At 33.0% G+C, this 20,405-nt stretch overlaps 1 protein-coding gene across 1 annotated transcript; it reads right to left on the minus strand.

The window, feature by feature from the left end:
• Positions 1-1,440: 1,440 nt before the first annotated feature.
• ecd (ecdysoneless cell cycle regulator) lies at positions 1,441-19,767 on the minus strand. The gene is made up of 3 exons (XM_072526481.1): positions 19,465-19,767; positions 18,020-18,225; positions 1,441-13,764 (listed from the first exon to the last, which is right to left on the minus strand). Exons 1-3 carry the CDS (start codon positions 19,742-19,744, stop codon positions 12,316-12,318), a joined length of 1,935 nt encoding a protein of 644 aa, XP_072382582.1. The 5' UTR covers positions 19,745-19,767; the 3' UTR covers positions 1,441-12,315.
• Positions 19,768-20,405: the final 638 nt, after the last annotated feature.

Raw genomic sequence — 20,405 nt, forward strand, 5'->3', positions numbered from 1 at the left:
AGAATTATATCCTTTTCCGGTAAATTCCTTGTTATCTTCGGTAGTACTAGTGCTTCTATTTCCATCTCGAAGTCACTTTCGTAATGAGTTTCGATTAAAAGTTTCATACTCCAGTTGGCTGTTTTTTCTCCTGACGAGCCTATCCCGGATATGGTCGCCTGTATGGGCTTCCTTGTTGTTCCTAGCGTCGTCGCAGCTTGTTCCGTTATAAATGCGCATTGTGACCCTTGGTCGATTAGTGCTCTCATTATGTGTGAATCTCCTTTCGCATCTCTTATGCGTACCACAGCTGTCGCTAGTAATGCTTCACCTTCCTTATGGCTTGCACAGTTTACTGAATTCTGCCCTCTTTGCTGGTCGTTGCTATTCCTAGGCCCATTGGTATCTTGTGTATTTTCTCGCCTTCCGTTATTTTGTTCTTGGCTTTGGTACTGCTCTCGGCTCTAGTATGGCTCTCGGCTTTGGTACTGCTCTCGGCTCTAGTATGGCTCTCGGCTTTGGTACTGCTCTCGGCTCTGGTACCGCTCTCGGCTCTAGTATGGCTCTCGGCTTTGGTACCGCTCTCGGCTCTAGTATGGCTCTCGGCTTTGGTACCGCTCTCGGCTCTAGTATGGCTCTCGGCTTTGGTACTGCTCTCGGCTCTGGTACTGCTCTCGGCTCTAGTATGGCTCTTGGCTTTGGTACTGCTCTCGTTCTCCCGGGTCTAGTGGTCTCTCTCTGCTACTGAGGGTGTTGCTGGCGTGGACTGTATAGGCTCTCTCAAACTTCCTTGAAGTATTCTGTTTCTCGATAGGACCATGAACAAATTCCCTTCGTTGGCTCAGTGAAGATGTTCGTTCTGTTGTAATGGAAACACCAAATAATAGTAGCAGAGTTTATTGTTGAGACGTACACTATGGGTGTAGACCCGGGATTACTTTGAGTAGAGACTGATGAAGTTGATCGTTGAAGACTATATGTTCGTTGAGTGAATATTGATTGAATTCTTCTCTAGTCAAGAGATATTAGTTTTATATAAATTCTATTTGGGTCAATAATTTTCGCGTACCTAGCGTGATATGTGTATTTAATTTATGTAAATTGTTTAACTTTGTCAGTACTTTTGACTGATGTCCAAATTATTATTTATAATTGACCAAATGTGTATGTAACCTAATTAACTACGTGTGTGTATTTAATAACAAATAGATTCATTCTGTCTACTGGGTGATAAAATTATACTGTCCAATTTCGGATATGAATTCTGAAGATTTGATATTGGACACTGGCTCTAACTACAAATAACCTTAGTTTACACAAGGCGCATATGCATCGAGACGACACATGAAATATCTTCTTTTATTTATATCTTCTTTATAATGTATTAATAAATACTGTATATTGTGATATCACCAGTTTTATACTCAATTTCTTTAAATGTGAATAAGATAACACTATGTGTGATGGAATTTATTCAGTTAATTCAGGATAAAATTACAAAACTTGTGAACAAGACTAGATCAGCACAACAGATAAAATATTCGCATTTTTTATAGATAACAGTTTAAAATTTTAACAAGCATCCCTGTATTCCTAAAAATTGCAAGTGGATATATTTTTATACAAATTACTTAATTATATTAAAATCTCAAAATATCATGAATATTGCCCTTCAAAAACATCTAGCTTTATATTTTTTTTAGATGGGATTAGGTTAGATTCAATATGAGTGGGCGCTTAACCACACTTCTACTCGAGCTAAGAGGTTTATTGCGGCTTTTAGATGAGATCTAACTACAATTAATTGTAATAATAATTACATATGGCGAGTTTTTGCAACTTGAAGTCGGGTCTCGCATCCCAGACGCCATCGTTTTCTGTCATTCCTGTCTCCTTCGTGGAGGTCACTTTAGATTTCGGTGAAGTTGTTTGAATTACGTTTCTTCCGTGGCCTTCCTTGTTTGTTCCTTTGTGTTGATATCCATTTCCAAACCTTTAACAGTATCCTTTCCCGATTCATAACTTGCAGGTGTCCATACCATTTCAACTGCTTTTCAGCTATGTTGTCCAGTATCGTATTGTCAACCTCCATTTTTCCTCTAATAGTTTCTTACATGGCCCAGTAAAGTTTGTAAACTTAGTAAACTGCAACATCTACTAAAGTACATCATTTCGGTGGAGAGAAATTTTTGTGACATATTCATATCTACAACCCACGATTCTGACTCATACGTCATTACTAGATGAATCAAAACCTGATAAATACTTCTGTTTGTTTTTTTTTGTCAGATTTTTACTCCATAAGAGTGGATGTATTGCTTTAATAATATTTTTTCCTTTACCTATTTTCTTAAGTACATCTTTATTATCTTTTACATCTTCATCTATTGTGTCTCCTAGAGATTAGTACTGACTTAGGTTTTTTTTAAGTTTATATCTAAACCCCATTTGTGAATTATTCTATTAGTTGTGGTGATCTTCCACTAGAAGTACCTGATTATCTACAAAAAGGATACAAGTGAATTAATGTCCTCTCTCTGTATCCCTATAGAGCTGCATTTTCTTATCCACTATTTTAAAGCGCCGAGGAAATAAATTTTAAAAACAGCTGGGGTTGAGGGGGAGCCCTGTTTTTGTGAACCGTTTGTTTGTGAAAAAGCGCCAGAGATCTGATTTCCGATTTTAACAACAGCTTGATTTCCTCTATATAATGCTTTTACGAAGATATACAAAAGTCGCGTGAATCTTCATTCCTCTTGCTAGCCTCTTTTCTGCTGGTATTTTACAGCGAATATAGTGTAAAAGCAGGATCGCTCACGTCGAAATCCACTTTGTTCTTCCATTTCCTTTGCTTCCTCTTCTAACCGGACTGATATTGACGATGCAATTTTAATATCCCGATAGTTACTGCAGTCTCTTACTTCCATTTTTCTAAATGGAATTTACGTAAGAGCTTCTAAAATCCGTTAGAACCGTTTCTCCTTTTAGAACTTATTAAAAATTACGCAAAGCAGCTCATATGTTTTTATGGTTGCATGTTTAATTAAGTCGATAGGTAAATCGCCTGGTAGTGGTTTTTATTTCATTTACAATAATGCCATCTACTCCGTTAATCATCGCTTCTTCTATATATAATTGTGTGTCTAAATACTCTCCACGTCTTTCTTCCAATAGTAGTCTTTTCATTATTCCTTTTTTATGGGGTTTATTTTTCTTCTTTCATTTGTGTTTCTTCTAAGAGCGTTTATTGTTTGCCAAGCTTTTTTAGACCTAGATCCCCCTACCATTGAGCTAATTTCAGCACACTCGGTTTCCCGTGATTTGTTTTCTTATTTTCACTATATACTTATATCGATTACAGTTCTTTCGGATCATTCTTTGTACTTAATCATTTCAGATATTTTCTTTTCTTCTACTATTTGGATTCATCTGACCACCATGAATTTTTGCATTTCGTCTTTAACGTTAATAGCTTTTAATGCTGCTTCGTGAATTCTGTGTTTTATAGTTTCGTACATTTCTTCTGCTATGCCGTTAATCTTGTGCGTAAATTTATGTGCTAATCGACGTTTGTAAAGGAAGCTAGTGGAGTTATCTCTTAAATGGTCTAATTATTTTGTTCTTGGTAGGTATATGAAATTCTTATTGTAACTTATTTCAACAGGTGCTTTTACTTGCAGGTGGTCTGAACCAGCTCATCTCCAACCTTTTACATCATAGGGTATTATAGGAGTGTCCTGTTTAATCATTACATAGTCAATAACTGATTTTAGATTTCTTGAGTTTTGAATCCAAGTATATTTTTTATGCCTTTATGTCGAAAAAATCTCTTTAGGATTTTCAGCGTGTTAATCCATCTAGTTCCATTTTCACTTTCTAGGTCCTCTCCGTGATTTCAAATTATTTTACTGTCAAGATACTCTTCCGTTCAGATCACCTAACAAGACTATTTATTATCTATTTTTCGTCTTGCTCAATTCGTCAGAGAGTTTGTCAATGAAATAGTATTTTGTGTTTGTATCTGAGTCATGTGTAGGAGCATAGATACCAAACTCCCATTTATTTTCATGTCGTAATTATCATTTCAATTAATTGTGGTTTAATCCCGTCTAAAAAATATATCAGTGTAAAACGCTTAAACAAGGAAAGAGAGGGGACGCGTAATCGTATAGAATTGACTGATGGTTAAAACGGCACCAGGAAGGTTGGCAGGTCATATTTTATTTCTTCAGTAGATTGAGAATAATGGATATATCTCAATAAATGGATTTTTCGAAAATTTATAATTGACCACTGATATAATGATCATTTTTGAAAAAGATTTTATTATTACAAATTTTTTAGTAGATCGATATAGTGTTTCAGTAAATCAGTCAAAAATCAGTAGACCTGGTAATCCTATGAGAAGTAGTAGCGGATAACGTACAGGCTCCAAAATATGGCGGTCACATCGAAACTGGACTCACTTTGCGAAGGTTTCTTAAATGAGCGTTACCTGTCTTCTCTCTTTCATTGTCTAAGATAAAACGTTTCATGAGGACATTCTTCTTTAGTTTATTGACATCCACCTACTTGTGTATTTGACCTCTTTTCCGCGACGATGAGCTGGCCAAATATACAAGTAGGTAGAGACCAATAAACTAAATAAGAAGATATGGTTTCAGAATCATTTATCAAAATTGTTGCTTACTCCATCGATATCATATTATATACTAAGGATGAAACCTATGAACGAATACTTGCGTCCAAAATAGCTAGTAACAATGGCCGACTCTTCTTTCTGGAATGTCAGTGCTGAACAAAAAAAATATTTTGGTACATATAAATCTATGTTCAATAATTACTTATTTTCTTTATTAAGATTTGAATAAAAGATATAATGACGTGTAACATTGTAAAATTAAAAAATTATTATTTTTATAACCTAAAAATTTTACGGGTACGTAGTTGCGCATCGCACGCCACTGATGTGACTGGATGCAAAAATATTAAAAATTTAACGAATTTATTGATTTACCAAAAAGAATATATTACATTATTGACTAACACATCAAATTCACGTTGGGCATTGTAGTTAGTAATGTGACGTCAGTTCATTCGTTTATCAACTACATGTCAAAGTATGAACATGTTCCATCCTTAGTAGGTATATTATATCTATGCTTACTTCCCTAATGTAAATACACACATTATTGGTCAAGTTACACTCTTTTCTATCAAGATAAGAAGAACAATAAATGGGTTTTTATGTTGTCTTAACAGTAAAAGGAACAACTTAATAACTTATCTGAAAATATTTAATTTAAAACAACTTACTGTGAAAATAACAAACTAAGTGATTTGATTAGAATCAGTATAAACAAAAAAAAAGTGTGACGACACACTAATGTGGCGTAAAAAGTTTGGTTCTTTCTGTTTAAATCAGTTTAGAAATTATCACTCCTAGTGTATCTGAACAAATTTAAAACATTAGGAGCCTTGCATCTTTACATATCTGCTTTACTTCGGGAAATGCTTCTTGCAAAACCCATTCTATAACCTAGCCAATAATTACGCAATCTATTTAAATTGGAAATCAGCAAGCAAATATTTTTGACATGTAAATTTTCACAATTAAACACTATATTGGATATGCCAAAAATATTGGACATTTTAATACTTAATTTACTCATTTTTCATATATCATATAATATGTTATTATACGGTACATTAATTCGTTTCCCATGTTTAAGAGTTTAAGCGATAAGTTCCAGAAGTAGACGATTTGGTCGATAGATGCATTTTTCCTATCCCTACGTGTTGTTTACGTAAACTTTTTTACTCTCCAGGTTAATTTCGACCAATTTTGAGTATTCAAAAATATTTTTCAGTGATCCCTGAGTCAATTTCTCCCAATGGAAACTTGACAACCATTTCCTTTGACGTCAGCTAGTTAGGCTCTTAAGACATAAATGCATAAATTCTCTTTGGCGATATCTAGTTACACATAGTAAGAAATGGAGTACTGAAAAAGGCTTTGGGAAGAACCATAGATAGAAATATTGTGATGAAACAAATACCCTAATTTCAGATTGATCTACATAGCAGTTTTTATGATAAATACATAGATCTTTTCTCTTTTTAATGACGCATAAATCACGTAAAAGTGAAGTTAGCAGGTTTAGACTTTTCAACGACGATAATATCTATTTATTGGAATTGGATGGAGAGGAGCCGCCAGCGACAGGGTGAAATGACAAGTTCTAAAGAGGACTTTAATTTGTAACGAGCTATAATGGCACTGCTGATAATGATTGAAGGTCTTGAACATTGAAAATGTATTCCCATAGCTGAGTGGAAAATGTATTATGCTAAAAGAAGGTGAATTTCAAAAATAAGAATACTTTCTCCATAATTTTCTATTGTGTATGATTCCTAGAAATTGAGTAGGGTATTTCGAATGACAAGGTATCTGTATACACAAATAATGGAAGGATAACGCCCTGATGATCTTTGTTGAAAACAAAATATTCACCAAAACGTAACTTAAATACAACTATGTTATTACGTTCATATATTTTTTTATTTTGGCAAGTCTTGAAGATTCATAAGATCTTTAAGTTATTCATATTTCTGGCTATCCAAATACCTGAATTAACATTAAAATTTCAGAGATTATAAAAATGGGTTAATATTTTACAGCTATAATACTCTTACTTTACTACAGGTAATATGTATTAGTGCATGGCAAAAATATATAAAAAAACAACTAACCACTACTATGGCAGTTACACACATTATAAAATATAAGTCTTACAACATACGACAGCACCCTAAAAACAGGACATTTTATATATTCACGCTTCAATAGACATAAATGACATACCAGACAAAAAACTACAATTCACATGAATCATATTTAAAAAATATGTAACTAATAATATGGACAAAATTTCCAAAACGTTTAAATATCAATTCTTAAAGGTCCTTGTAAGTTTACACTGTAATATTATAACATAATTTTACTTTACTAAAATATTTATTAAAAATATAGGTATATCTAATTTATAGAATAATAGTTATTAAACCTTTCACGGACAAGGCGATTATGGCCGTCGAAAAATTTTCGTCGCAGTGAGTCAAGACTGTCAGAGCCAACACTGTTGTTAATCACATAATCTGCTCCATAACCCTGTGAAACCCTTGAAAATTTAATGTATAATAGAATGATTTTCCTATATCAGTAAATGTCGATTAGTTTTTCTCAGAATAGTTCCAGTGGAGTCATGTTTGAACTTTTTGTTCGTGTTCGTTACCTCTTTAATATTATTATTATTATTGTTGGCTTTTAGTCCGACAGTTACATTCTATTTATCAGAAGACAAAATTGAAAGGTCCGTGTCAGCATTTAGATATTTAATTGGTCATTTTTTTAAGAAATGAGATTGCATTTAGATCGTTCAACTCTTTGTAGTATTCTTAGAGTTGTTTTCTGGCTTTCTTATGCGATAGGGTAAAGTAATGCACTAAATACGGTTGGAAAGTTTACAAATGCTAGGACAAGCTAAACCACCTAAAAGGAATCTCATCGAATTTTACCTACTGATAAAAGCAATGACGACAACACTATACAGAATGACGACCTAAATAATGTACTGGGAAAGTTTGGCATAGGTCAGGGAAACGACAAGAGGAGAACGCTTAATCAAGTTTGCTATCACAAATAACTATTCTATTATGAATATCCGATTTAAACACTCTGTACGCCGACTTTATACTAGGAAAAATCCTGGAGATAGGTCTAGAAATCAAATTGACTACATCCTCACTAATATTCGCTAGAGATCATCAATCCAAACAGTCACATCATACCCAGGGGCGATATGTGGATCAGATCATAGTCTCCTCGAAGCTAAAGTAAAGCTCAAACTTAAAGCGCCCAACAAATGGAGAGAGATAACGAGGATAGAACTAAGAAAGAAGGACGATCTTCTGCAAGAAGTGCAAAAAAGTATGCCCTCCATTGGTAAGGGTACATCACAAGAAATATGGGATACGCCGACTTTATACTAGGAAAAGTCCTGGAGATAGGTTTAGAAATCAAATTGACTACATCCTCACTAATATTCGCTAGAGATCATCAATCCAAACAGTCACATCATACCCAGGGGCGATATGTGGATCAGATCATAGTCTCCTCGAAGCTAAAGTAAAGCTCAAACTTAAAGCGCCCAACAAATGGAGAGAGACAACGAGGATAGAACTAAGAAAGAAGGACGATCTTCTGCAAGAAGTGCAAAAAAGTATGCCCTCCATTGGTAAGGGTACATCACAAGAAATATGGGAGACTATTAAATATTGTGTAACAACAACAATTAATCGCCCAGAGGTAAATAATCCACTAAAAGAAAAACACTGGATAACAGATGAAGCCCTTAAAATAATTGAGAATAGAAGAAATCTTTGTCAAAGTGGTGTACATAATGAAAGGGAAAAAGCCAGTTTAAGAGACCCCAACAAAAAAATAAAACGAAGATGCAAGGTTGATAAATAACAATACTATGACAATATATGCAAAATAATTGAGAGCCGCGATCAAAACAATCAGCCAAGAAATCTATTTAGAAAAATACGATACATAACAAGAAACTTTAAAGCCAGAACTTGGGCTGTTGAAGACCACACAGGAACCCTGAGGACCAACAGAGAAGATATAGCAGGATCATCGAGCAAAAAGACAAAAGAGGGAATCTAATCGTTATGAAAAGGCGACCAAAAAAGTGGCCTCTGATGGCGGACATATCCGGAAATGCGAATGCGCCAAATTTAAATTTTCCGATACTTATTAACAGTTGCTATAAAATAGTTCTCAGAATGTGTTTTAGACGAGAAAATTTTAATTAAACATTAACGATAACAGTCTAAAATGTGAAACAATTGTTAAAAAACTTCAATATAAATAACATTTCATGTGACAGTTGGGACACATAATAACATAACCCAACTAAATTTGATTTCTTAAACAAGGAAAGACTCTCTTTCCTTGTTTAATTTGGCCCCTCAAGATGGCACTTCCTGTCTAACAATATTTTTGCCCCCACTACCTTTACATTCCCTCTTTTGTCTTTTTGCTCGATGAGCAGGATATGGAGATAATATTGCCGGAATCTATATTAACATGATCAAAGCCAGGAACTTGTTCACCAAACTACTGAAGAAATCGAAGAAGAACCTAACATACTCGAGAATTAAATAAGACTGGCGATGAGTAAACTCAAATATAATAAAGGAACATGTCAAGATGTGATAACATATGAAATGCTAAAAGCTACAGCAGAAACCGGAATAAAATTGTTCCACTTGCTCTGTAAAAAAATATGGCATTTCAAGCAATGGCCTGACGAGTGGACAAAATCTACAATAACGACAATACATAAAAAAGGCAGCTTCCATAAATCCGACAACTATAGAACCATCTCTCTTATCTCACATGCCAGCAAAATAATGCTACATATAATCAATGAGAGACTGAAAACTTTTCTACAAAGAGAAATACCCCAAGAACAAACTCGATTTACCAAAGGTAGAGATACTCGAGAACACCTTCTGAAAACAAGACAAATAATAGAAAAATCTAGGGAATTCAATATCCCACTATATGTTTTATAGCTTATCGCAAAGCGTTCGACAGAGTCAAATGGCAACACTTATGGCAGATACTAAAAGATGTAGGCGTACCATAGCACCTAATTTCGCTTATAACTGAACTATACTAACACACTGCTGGAAGAGTTAAAGTGCTGCTTGACACACTCTCAAACGAATTTCATCCAGAACAAGGTGTCAAACAAAGATGTATACTGTCTCCACAATTATTTAATATATATTGGGAGCATATGAGAAGAGCCCTTGAAGGATGGGAAAAGGACATCTCAATAAATGGAAGAAAAATAAACAACCTACGTTTTGCAGACGACACAGCCCTTGCAAATAGCCAAAAAGAGTTAATTGATCTCATACGACTGATTGAAAACGGAAGTCAAATATTTGGTCTGCAGTTAAACATATCAAAGACACAGATCATAATAGTGGATAGACTACATAATAATCCACACATAACCACGATTGACCAATTTGAGGTTGTGAGCTCATATTTATATTCGAGATCATTGATCACAAACATAGGGTTACTACAGCATGAAATAAAACGTAGATGTGATCTAGAAAAAGTCGCCCTAGGAAAGATGACCAAAATATGGAAGGACTCTCAAATTTCACGAACTATAAAAATGAGTACAAAAGGCAGTTAAGCCCCAATTTTAGATTCCCCGTGCCGATTTATTTCATCGTCTGTTTGCTTTGTATATCGTAGAAGGCACAGATTTGAGTGAGAATCTGAATTTTGGTTTCGAACATGCACATAGTAGAAATCTTCGGATTTCTACTTTTTTGCTTTATTTCTAAAAATGAGGTTTATCAACTGCTTAATATTCCCAATACTGACATTCAGATGTGAATCTTGGACCCTATGATAAGCAGAAAGAAGAAAGATAGACGCCACTGAAATGTTCTGCTGGAGAAGAATATCCAGCAAGGTCCATGCAGCAAACGGATATCCAGCAAAGTCCATCTCCAACAATTAAAATACTTTGGAAATGTTATGAAAACAGACACAGAAAACATAGAAAGATTTATTTTTCTAGGAAAAGTAGAAACCCGACGATTACGAGGAAGATTCTCAACAAGATGCATCGACCAAATTACCAGAATATTCAGACAGAAAAGAAATGAGAAGAGAGATAGAGATCTTTGGAGACGGACAATGCATGACATACAAGGACCACGACACTCCCTCCGGGAGGTCTGGATTAAAGAAAGAGAAAAGCAATGAAGTCGTATGCAATGAACGAACAGGTAAAAAAAGGATAAAACACATCAATGGAATTGTTCTGAGAAAAACTAATCGACTTGTCCCAGGCTAGTTCTTTGAATAACAAATTAAAAAAAAAAGAAGGGCAGAAATTCTATCACCGAAACTGTACCATCTTCTCAAAATTCACAAGGAAAATGTTTCTTTAAGACCGATTGCCATTTTAAAACTTAGGTCAGGAATTTTAAACACTTTATTGAGTAAATAAACGATATCCTTCCTTCTTTTTCTTGGGAGGCCAACTGACCTATCATGGACCTTCTCCAAAATGTTGTATTGAGGAGTCTTTCATCATCGATCTTAGTACATGTCCCGCCCATCTTAGACAAACTGAATAAGAAAACCGAAACACGAAAAGCACCAAATTTTATTCAACGAAACGGGAGCTTAGAACACCTACTATTTATGGTTGTTCACAGAGGCTATTGAAAATGAAAAACACCCGATTAAGTTTATCGAAAAGAAAAGAATCTTAACAAAACGTGGCTTTCAGCAGTACGAAATATCACATCACAGAACGTTTTCGGAATGACTTATTTAGTGGTTTCCTAGCTAGTAAACCTAGATAAACACTGATGATGGAATACTCATTCCGAAAAAGTTCTGTGATGTGATAAGGTTTCCGAAAAGGTTTTTTTATTATACCTTTTATAAAGGATTTTTTAAATAAAATTCTAATATTAAATCGGAACAAGCAACAGATTGACAGATAAAATGACGCACACGACTGATACAAATAGCACATATGTTCAACGAAGGTCATCAGTGATTGATCATACCGAGAATAGATTATCTATGCTAGAAATGTTTATTATTGTACGACACCATAATTTAATGAAATAATTCCGTCTATCGTCGGTTACGTCTGTATAAGCATTTATTTGCTCTGCACTGACTGACATTCTGATCCCCCAACGATTAAATCTCGTTGACGGTCCAGAACGGATGTCCGTGAAAGAGTTAAATATAAAACTAAAAAAATAATTTAACAAAGGTCATATTATTTAATAAAGATGGTCATTTATGGCTAATGAAGATATATGACGTAGGAAACCTAGTTTGATCAGGCGGCAACGGTAAATTGTGTCGATAAATTTTAGTATCAAACGTTTTGGTTCATTATATATATCAAGTACAAAATATTGCTCGGTTTTGTAGCGTTAAAAAAAATAAAAAAACACGTGTTCTACTATGAGGATAACTTTTTTTTAACTTTAAGGCAATCATTTGACACTAAAATATTTTAAGACGGCATTGCAGGAAATATATCAATTGGTACAATGACATAAAGGAAAAACACCATGAACAACAGCTTATATATAATCAGATTTAAGCCCTAAATGCCTATGATCTGCCAAGTTTTTTGTAACAATTTAAGGGTATACATATATGGTGTTTTTCTCCAAATCGAATTATAACTTCTTTTATTAATCCATGTCAATGTTATCCTTGGGATCAAGATGGAGCCCCATAGGTCCCAGCATATTACTAGACGGTCCCGCATCCCCCAACTGACTTTTGTAACTCTCTAAAATGTATTTTAAGGCATTAACGTTAATATCAACCGGCTTGAAATTTTCTATATCTTCGAAATTATCTCCGTTCTTCTTCTCAAAACTTTTCCCAATAGTCGTTCCTTCCAATTCACGGTCCATTTCTTCCATATATTTTTGAAGCTTATTTTTATCTTTTGCGTTTTCGTAACTTTGATCTTTGACATAGTTATCTTCTTCATATTCACTCATTTCCGAATCAGATTCCAAGTCCCAAGAATCATCCTCGGGTATGGAGAAATTTAGGATGTTTTGTAGTGCACAAGTAAAAGAATTTGGGTCAAAGTTGATTTTGTTGTTCGATGTTGTTTCCTCTGTTTTAGCTTCAGATGAAAAAGACACCTTCGATTTATTTTTGCGCCTTGGAGGTCTAATAGGAGATTCGTTTTCATTGGGAAACTCTGCGCCATCCACATCAGAAATGTGGTTCAAGAAACTGTTTATCTTTTCTGTAAAACTAGACGCGTCTGAATTATTATTAACATTGAATATTTTTTTCTGTCCATATTTTTCTTGAAGCATCTTGTCGAGTTCATCGGGACTAATATTCAGCCAAGAATCGTCGTCATCTACTAGATTCGTCTCTTCTTCGACTTCTATATCGATATTTCTACTTAAATCTAAAATTTCTTGACCTATTGACGAATTTTGATGCATAGAATCTCTATGATCAACATAATACTCCTTGGCTTTGTTTAGTAAATTATTGTAACCTAAAGAATGTTCTAAATAATCTTTAAAATACCCTTTATCTTTCAGACTTTTTAGGTAATTCTGCCAGCCTCTATCAGATTCAACGTCAGTACTCGGCTTAGCTTGGGAAGCCAAAATTTCAAAGCCACAAGCTAGTTTAACTCCTAAAATATTAGACTGGTACTCTTTGGAATTGGAAGGAGGTAGATTCCATCCGGTTCTCCTGTCGGGAAGATACTTACTATGGGTTAACATGGCATAGAGACATTTAGTGAAAGTAACCCTTTGCTTAACTCTATTTTCAGGTGGAAAATACTTCATAGCTCTACAGGCTTTAAGGTCAACTGAGTCTCTATTACAAAACACTTGAACGGCGGCTGAGATCAGGTTGGGTTTCGCTTTTAAAGCTTTCGCTACTCCTATTGGTATGTAAACTACTGCATTATGAATATTGTCTTTCAATTTATCGGGATAACCATCGAGTTTTGTTTTTATGGCATTCTGGATTTCTGTTGATGCAACTGTCGATGATGGATTTTCTCTTACTGATGACACAGCTTCGTTTATTGTGATTGTGGTTGAAGTTGAATCATGAGGAATTAAGTGGATATTGCCATCGTAAATATAGACCTGAAACATAATAGGTTTTGTTAAATAAAGCTTAGGCATCTAGTATTCTAAATAGGATTTTTTTAAAGAGAACAGTTGAATATGTTTATCTTTTGTTCTGCTTGTTATAAGAGGCGACTTAAAAAGGTGCCAACATTAAACATAACAGCTCCGAAAAAATGCATGATGTAGTAAGCAAAAAATACGCAAGTGATGGCTCAATGGACTGAACCTCTTGACTGAGTGTTTCAACTTTTAGGGGAACATGGATATTGAAAGAAGTTGACAAGAACTAAAAGAGTTATCAGCGATTCTGTAAGTTATATGAGGAAATTTGTACAATATTGGTAATAAAAATAATAACAGCCTTATAGACCAGTCAGACAGGATCTGTTTAGGGTTGATTTAGATTTTTGTATAAGTATTTCTGGAAAGTTGTATATAACTACAATTTGAATATACAGCAGTTAAACAGGTTGTGGAATAAATCTCTTAAGTCTAATGGAAGGGTGACTAAGCGCCTACTCATATTGAACCTAACCTAAGGTTGTGGAAAATTTAGGAAAAACTTTAAAATAAAAAAATATTATAAGCCCCTATTTTCAAATGTTTTTCCTGAATATCAGTAAGTTTCAGAATTTCATACTTTATTTGGTTTAATTACTTTTTATTTTCTCTTCTTCTGTGTTTATATGCCACTATTATAGAACAATTGTACTCCACTCCATTTATATAGCGCGTGACACTTCCTCAATTCCGAATTTCCATATTTTTAAAGCCTTTTTGAAGCATGTTAATCAACATTTTCTAGGATGTTTGTGCAGTCTATTTTTGGCAGGCTACCAATTCGGTAGTTTTTATCGTTATCCATTCAGATTGAAAACCCGTCAAGTTCAAAGTCATACAGATTCCCTAGATACCGAATGGTGGCATTTTCATTTTTCTTCAGCACCGTCCATGTTTCATAACCATATATAACAATAGAACTTATTAGTACCTTAGTTTTGACCTTAAATAAAATTGTGATTTACAAGCTAAAAGGCACAGAAAATGGGAATAAATACCAAAAAGAAACAGATGAAAAATTCACAATAATAGACAAAACGCTGGGCGTTATTTAAGAACAAGAATATACAAAAAACGGATGGGCACTGGAAGAAAAATGGGAAAAATTTAGGGAAATACTACTAGAAAATGCAAAGATATGTGGAAGGATGAAGTGTAATAAAAAACTAAAGAGAACAAAATGGTGAAACAATGACATTCAAGATTTTAGTAACGAAAAAGAAACAAGCATGGAAAACATCCGGACTGCAAATACAAGGGACAGACGAGAATACAACGCTAGAAGAAAGGAAGTGAAACAGACAGTAAAGAAATCGAAAAGGGAGAAGAAGGAAGTATAGAATTAATAATAGAAAATTTTGGACAAGAATTAAAATACTAAGAGGTGATAAAAAGAAAGAAATAAGAGCAGTAAGAGACAGTCAAAACCAACTAAAGACCGAAAAAAATAAAGTACTAAAAATATGGAAATAATTATTGACATAAGAATTAAGTATGGAAGACAAATTTTACAAAACACAAAATAAATTAATACATTCAATAGGAATATACAAATGACAATTTAGAATAGGATAAGATGTGGAAGGAGTAGTATGAACCATTAAAGTAGGAAAAGCTTGTGGAGAGATGAATTAGCTCAAGAAATGACAACATGGCTAGGTGAGAAAGGAATAATAATTGTTAAAGACTATACTAAAATAAGCGTGGAGAATACAGATGATTCCCAAAGTTGGGAAAACAATATAATAATACCCATACATAAAAGGTAGATCAAACACCATGTGAAAACTATAGAACAATATGCTTCGCACACATATGCTTCAAGCTATATACAAAAATTTTAGAGAACAAATTGAGAAAATATGTATTTATAGCAGTAAGACAAGTAAATGACAACATTTTCGTAGACAGAATAGTAATAGAAAGCAGAGAGGAGGAGGGTACCTTTTGATACAATAAATAGGGAGGAAAGATGGAGTTACTTAGAGGAGTTATAAGTATTAGGAAAACTAATAGCAGTAATTAAATCCACCTATAAGACAGTAAAAGCAAAAGTAGAGATATCAAGAAAGATCAAATGAATTTGAGATGAGGGAAGGGATGAAACAGGTAGATAGTCTGATTCCACTCTTATTCATATTTATAATGAACAAAATAGTAAAGAGAATATGAGAAAAGGGAGGCAATCTTGCCACACTTAGTGCAAAAGTTGATTAACATATGGATGGAGGAAATAGAAAAGGTAAAAATGGAAATAAATATAGATAACAAAGGTAATAATAGTTAACGAGAAACAAATAACTGACTATGACAAAAACAAAATTAAGTGCAAGGGAAAGGACTTAAAGAAAAAGTATGAAAACATCCTTCAAATACTTGGTGTACTACAGTGTTAACAAATGATGGATGCCGAAATAGCAAACAGGAAAAACAAAGTAATTAAAATATATTATGCACTCAACAAAATAATACTAGGACATAAGGAAATTAAAGTAGAAGTAAAATGAAAATTCACATGACTATAACAATATCAATTATAACAGAAGCTAGTGAACAACTGGATACCTAATAAGAACAGGAAACAAAGGTAAATTAAATAAAAATGAAGTATATTAAGAAAATAGCAGGTAAGACTAAGTGGAACAGAGTGAGAAGTGAAGATTTAAAAAATTATATTGGTCAAGAAATAATATTGGCAAAAATCAAAAAGAAACAAATGATTTGGTTCAGTCACTTAGTAAAGAAAAAGAGCCATACCAAGAAAGAGGTGGCTGGATCAAATAGAAGAATATGAAAGGGAAAGTGGAAAAACTGTGAATGAAGAAATTAGCAAAAAATAGAAGAGAGTGAAAAAATTGATATAAATGATAAACCAGAATCACACTCTAATAGTGAAAGGGTATGGGGAGCAGAAGTTTTGGCCTATTTGTCTACTCTTGGTTAAGAGGTTAAACAGTGGAGCTGAGAAGGCACTTCCTTATCTTACACAATTATTGATATTGAAGTTAAAATTCTTCATATTTTGTATTTTTATGGCTGTTTTGGTGTCAGTGAAAGTAAGTTTTATCAATCTCACTGTTTTATAGGATATACCCATGAGAAGCAGGTTTTATACAACTTTCTTCGGCTTATTCTGTTAAAGGTTTCTTTGAAATTGACAAATAGGCTGTTAGTACTCGTGGCTCTTTTTTGGTATTTGAACAACACTTCGACCAGCGATTAACTCGACAGTAAAAATTCAATCTTTTGATCAGAGTGTCCTGTGTAAGTGTGAAGAGTGCAGCTCTTGTATGAGATTTTGTCGCAAATGAAGTCAGTTTCTATAAAGCTGTTAAACATATCATGGTTGCGCTATTTTTGCCATCTTTTGCAGTTCTCTTTTCTATTGCACAGGTATGTTTGTTTTGAAACTACACAACTTTAGCTACAAATTCCACCCAACACTGTCTTCAAGTATTTCCTGTGATGTGAGATCATTTGAAATATGAAAGTTTAAATTCAGCGTTTTTTAAACATATTTCAAATGCCTCATATTTGTTGCCTAATTTTTAATGGCGACTGGTCAATGGAAGTAAAATAAACTTTATTGATATCATGAGAATCACAAAAAAGGCAAAAATCATTCAACATTTATTTATTTAACAACTCTATTGATGATTTCATTTGTGGCAAAATGCAAAAATTGCATACAAAAACTGCACTCTTCACCTTTAAAACCCATTTTTATTTTTATCATAGGACACTCTAATCAAAAAATATCGAATTTTTATGGTCCCTTTAATTGTAGCTTCTGAGATAATAGTTCATTCTACACAAAAAGTGTATTTTTTTTGAAAATGATCTCAGCTGTTTAAAACATTTTATTCCTATGACGTACAGATTGTTGGTAAATCAATGTTTTCCGTTTTCCCCCCTACAAGGGCTAAGTCTGGGGGTAGGAGTGGCAAACTTTTTTGCCTCTTTTTTTAAGGCCCCTAAATTGACATTCTCAGTCAAATTCAGCTTGTTTGTATGCTTTGTCAAATCAGAGATGCCAAATCTCTAACAACTGGACTAGTATATTAAAGAATATTTAGTGAAATAGTTGCAATAATAACAAGTAACTGATATATAAAATATACTATTAGCTTAGAATTATTAATTTTAAGTTAAAAAACAAAATTATTACATCAGTTTTATAACAAAGTTACAAAAACAAAGTGAAACCTACCCTATTTTCACAAGTTTCTGGTCTAGCCCAGTTTGGTAAATATTCAGCTGCTTCAATAAGTAGAAACTCTCCATCAATATCATGAACTCTAGCAATCGATCCAGTCAATTCTTTTGTAAGTTGCCTCAAAAGAAATACCATAAACCACTCATCTTCAATATTGTCTCCATAATGTGATACCCCATAAAGATGTGGAGGCAGTTCTTCTATATAAAAAGTATATATATTTAGGAAAAGTTTCCAAAATAAAAAAAACATAATCAGATATTATCAAAGCTGCTTTTGCCAAAGAAGGTCTATGCTTAACCAGGACAAAAGAGATAATAAATTAACTTCTATGTTATTTGAGAATGAACCGCAATTGCCATTCAAAATATTTTATTTTTGATGTTTCATTTTCCTACTTCAAAATCATTTCTTTGTATTGTGTACTTTATGTGTGTAGAAATGTCAAAAACAAAATATTTTAATGGAAATTGTAGTTTATTCTCTAAAAATATAAGATGTAAAAATAAAACAAAGTAGCTTCAGAACCATATTGAAATAATGAATGGCTTTACATTTATAATACACAGAAGAAAAAAAGAAATATAATACATGTCACAATGTAATGCAGTAATTGACACAGCATACGGAACACCAGTACCTATATCACAGCGTTACCTGCAAAGCAGCATAATTCCTTTTAAGAAAATATTGCAGGGAGCAATAGAACATCATTATTAATAATGTCTAATAATTCTGAAGTTTACTAGATTGATAGTACTAATATATTGTATATTTCACTTTACTGCTCCATAGAGTAATAAATAAAGAGGAGAGAGTAGGAATAATAAACACATGTATTTCATAAGTGATAACATAATGTATATGGTGTCTTGTCCCAAAGCAATAAAGAACTTGAGGAACAAGTTAAGTAATAGTAAGATTAAAAAATGCCAATGAATAAAAATAAATATAGAGAAAACTATTATTAAAAGTTATTGTTCATAATTCAACAGGAATTATAGTTTTTAAACAGACAGAAACATTTAATGACATATTAGTGGTGATAGATGGGAAGAATGAAAACAAAACTAGTTTTAATTAAATTTTACTTTTACAAACAAATGCTAAAAGGTAAAAATTAAACAAGAGAAGCAACATGTAGGGTAACAAAGGATTTAAGTAAAGTTACAATAACAGTATTGTCAAAATTGAGGACATAATTCAGACAAATAAAATAAGGCTTGGACATCAATGAGAACTAAATGAACAATTCAATCAAAGGAAGTTCAAAATATATCACAAATAAATGGATAATAATTCATAAGGAAAGACATCATCTGTTAAAACATTAAGTTAAAAAATTTATAATGTGAGATATTTCTATCACATTACAATGGCAATTACAACTTTATAATGATAATATACTAATTTTAAAGATCAAGCAGTTCAATATTTACCTTTTTGGCCTTCGATTTCATTTAAAAAATTGGAAGTGGATGTTCTAATTACAAGTTTGAAATCATCTTTGTGCCACAAAAAGTTTTTGGTATATTTATAAATTATTTTATTGGTTTTATCTAATAGTGCAGTTAGAATATTTTCTTGTTCCTGCTCATCGTGGGTTTCTATTTGTGGAAATATGAAATATTCTACAAAATCGTCCTCACGGACAGTTTCAAGAACGTTAGTCATCCCAGCCATTTCAAAAAATGAATAGAAAACAACGACAATGAACATGAACAAAAACAAATAGCACTAACATGTCACATGTCACAATATTAGACAGTTGACAATCTTCAAGTCGAAATCGAATTAATATTTTAAGAATCGATTATTTGGTTAATTGAAAATTTCTACATTTTAGCACCGAACAAGGTGATTTTAGTAGGAAGGATATTTTATACTTCAGGTTAATGGGTGTAAGTGTAACGTTAAATTTTTACCCTCATCATAGGTCTTTAGAGTATACTCAGTAAAATTTTAACAATAAATTTTTACTCTGTGTGTTAAAATTTTACTCTCTTTATTCTATATTAAAAAAATTGAAATCTAATGAGCATTTTTGTGTTGTTAAATGTGATTGTTTTGAATTTACTAAATGTTTTGTTTAATAATTCTGGTTACTAATAAACAAAATCAACTTATACTACCAAGCTCTTCATGGAATGCAGCGATACTTTTAAATAGGTACTGTGTTGCAGGAATAAAATGATTCTTCTGATCCATTACTTTACAATAACTACAAAATTTTATGAAACTAGAAATAAGTACGAAAATTTTAAATATCGGTGCTTGTTTAGTTTCTCCCCTAACGGAGTAAAAATTTAACGTAAGCTGACTACTGAGGAAAACTGGACTGAAATTAAAGGTAGGTATATTAAAGACCGTTCAAGAAACG

The sequence above is a fragment of the Diabrotica undecimpunctata genome, chromosome 3 (genome assembly GCF_040954645.1).
Source record: "Diabrotica undecimpunctata isolate CICGRU chromosome 3, icDiaUnde3, whole genome shotgun sequence".
NCBI classification, from domain to species: Eukaryota; Metazoa; Arthropoda; class Insecta; order Coleoptera; family Chrysomelidae; genus Diabrotica; species Diabrotica undecimpunctata.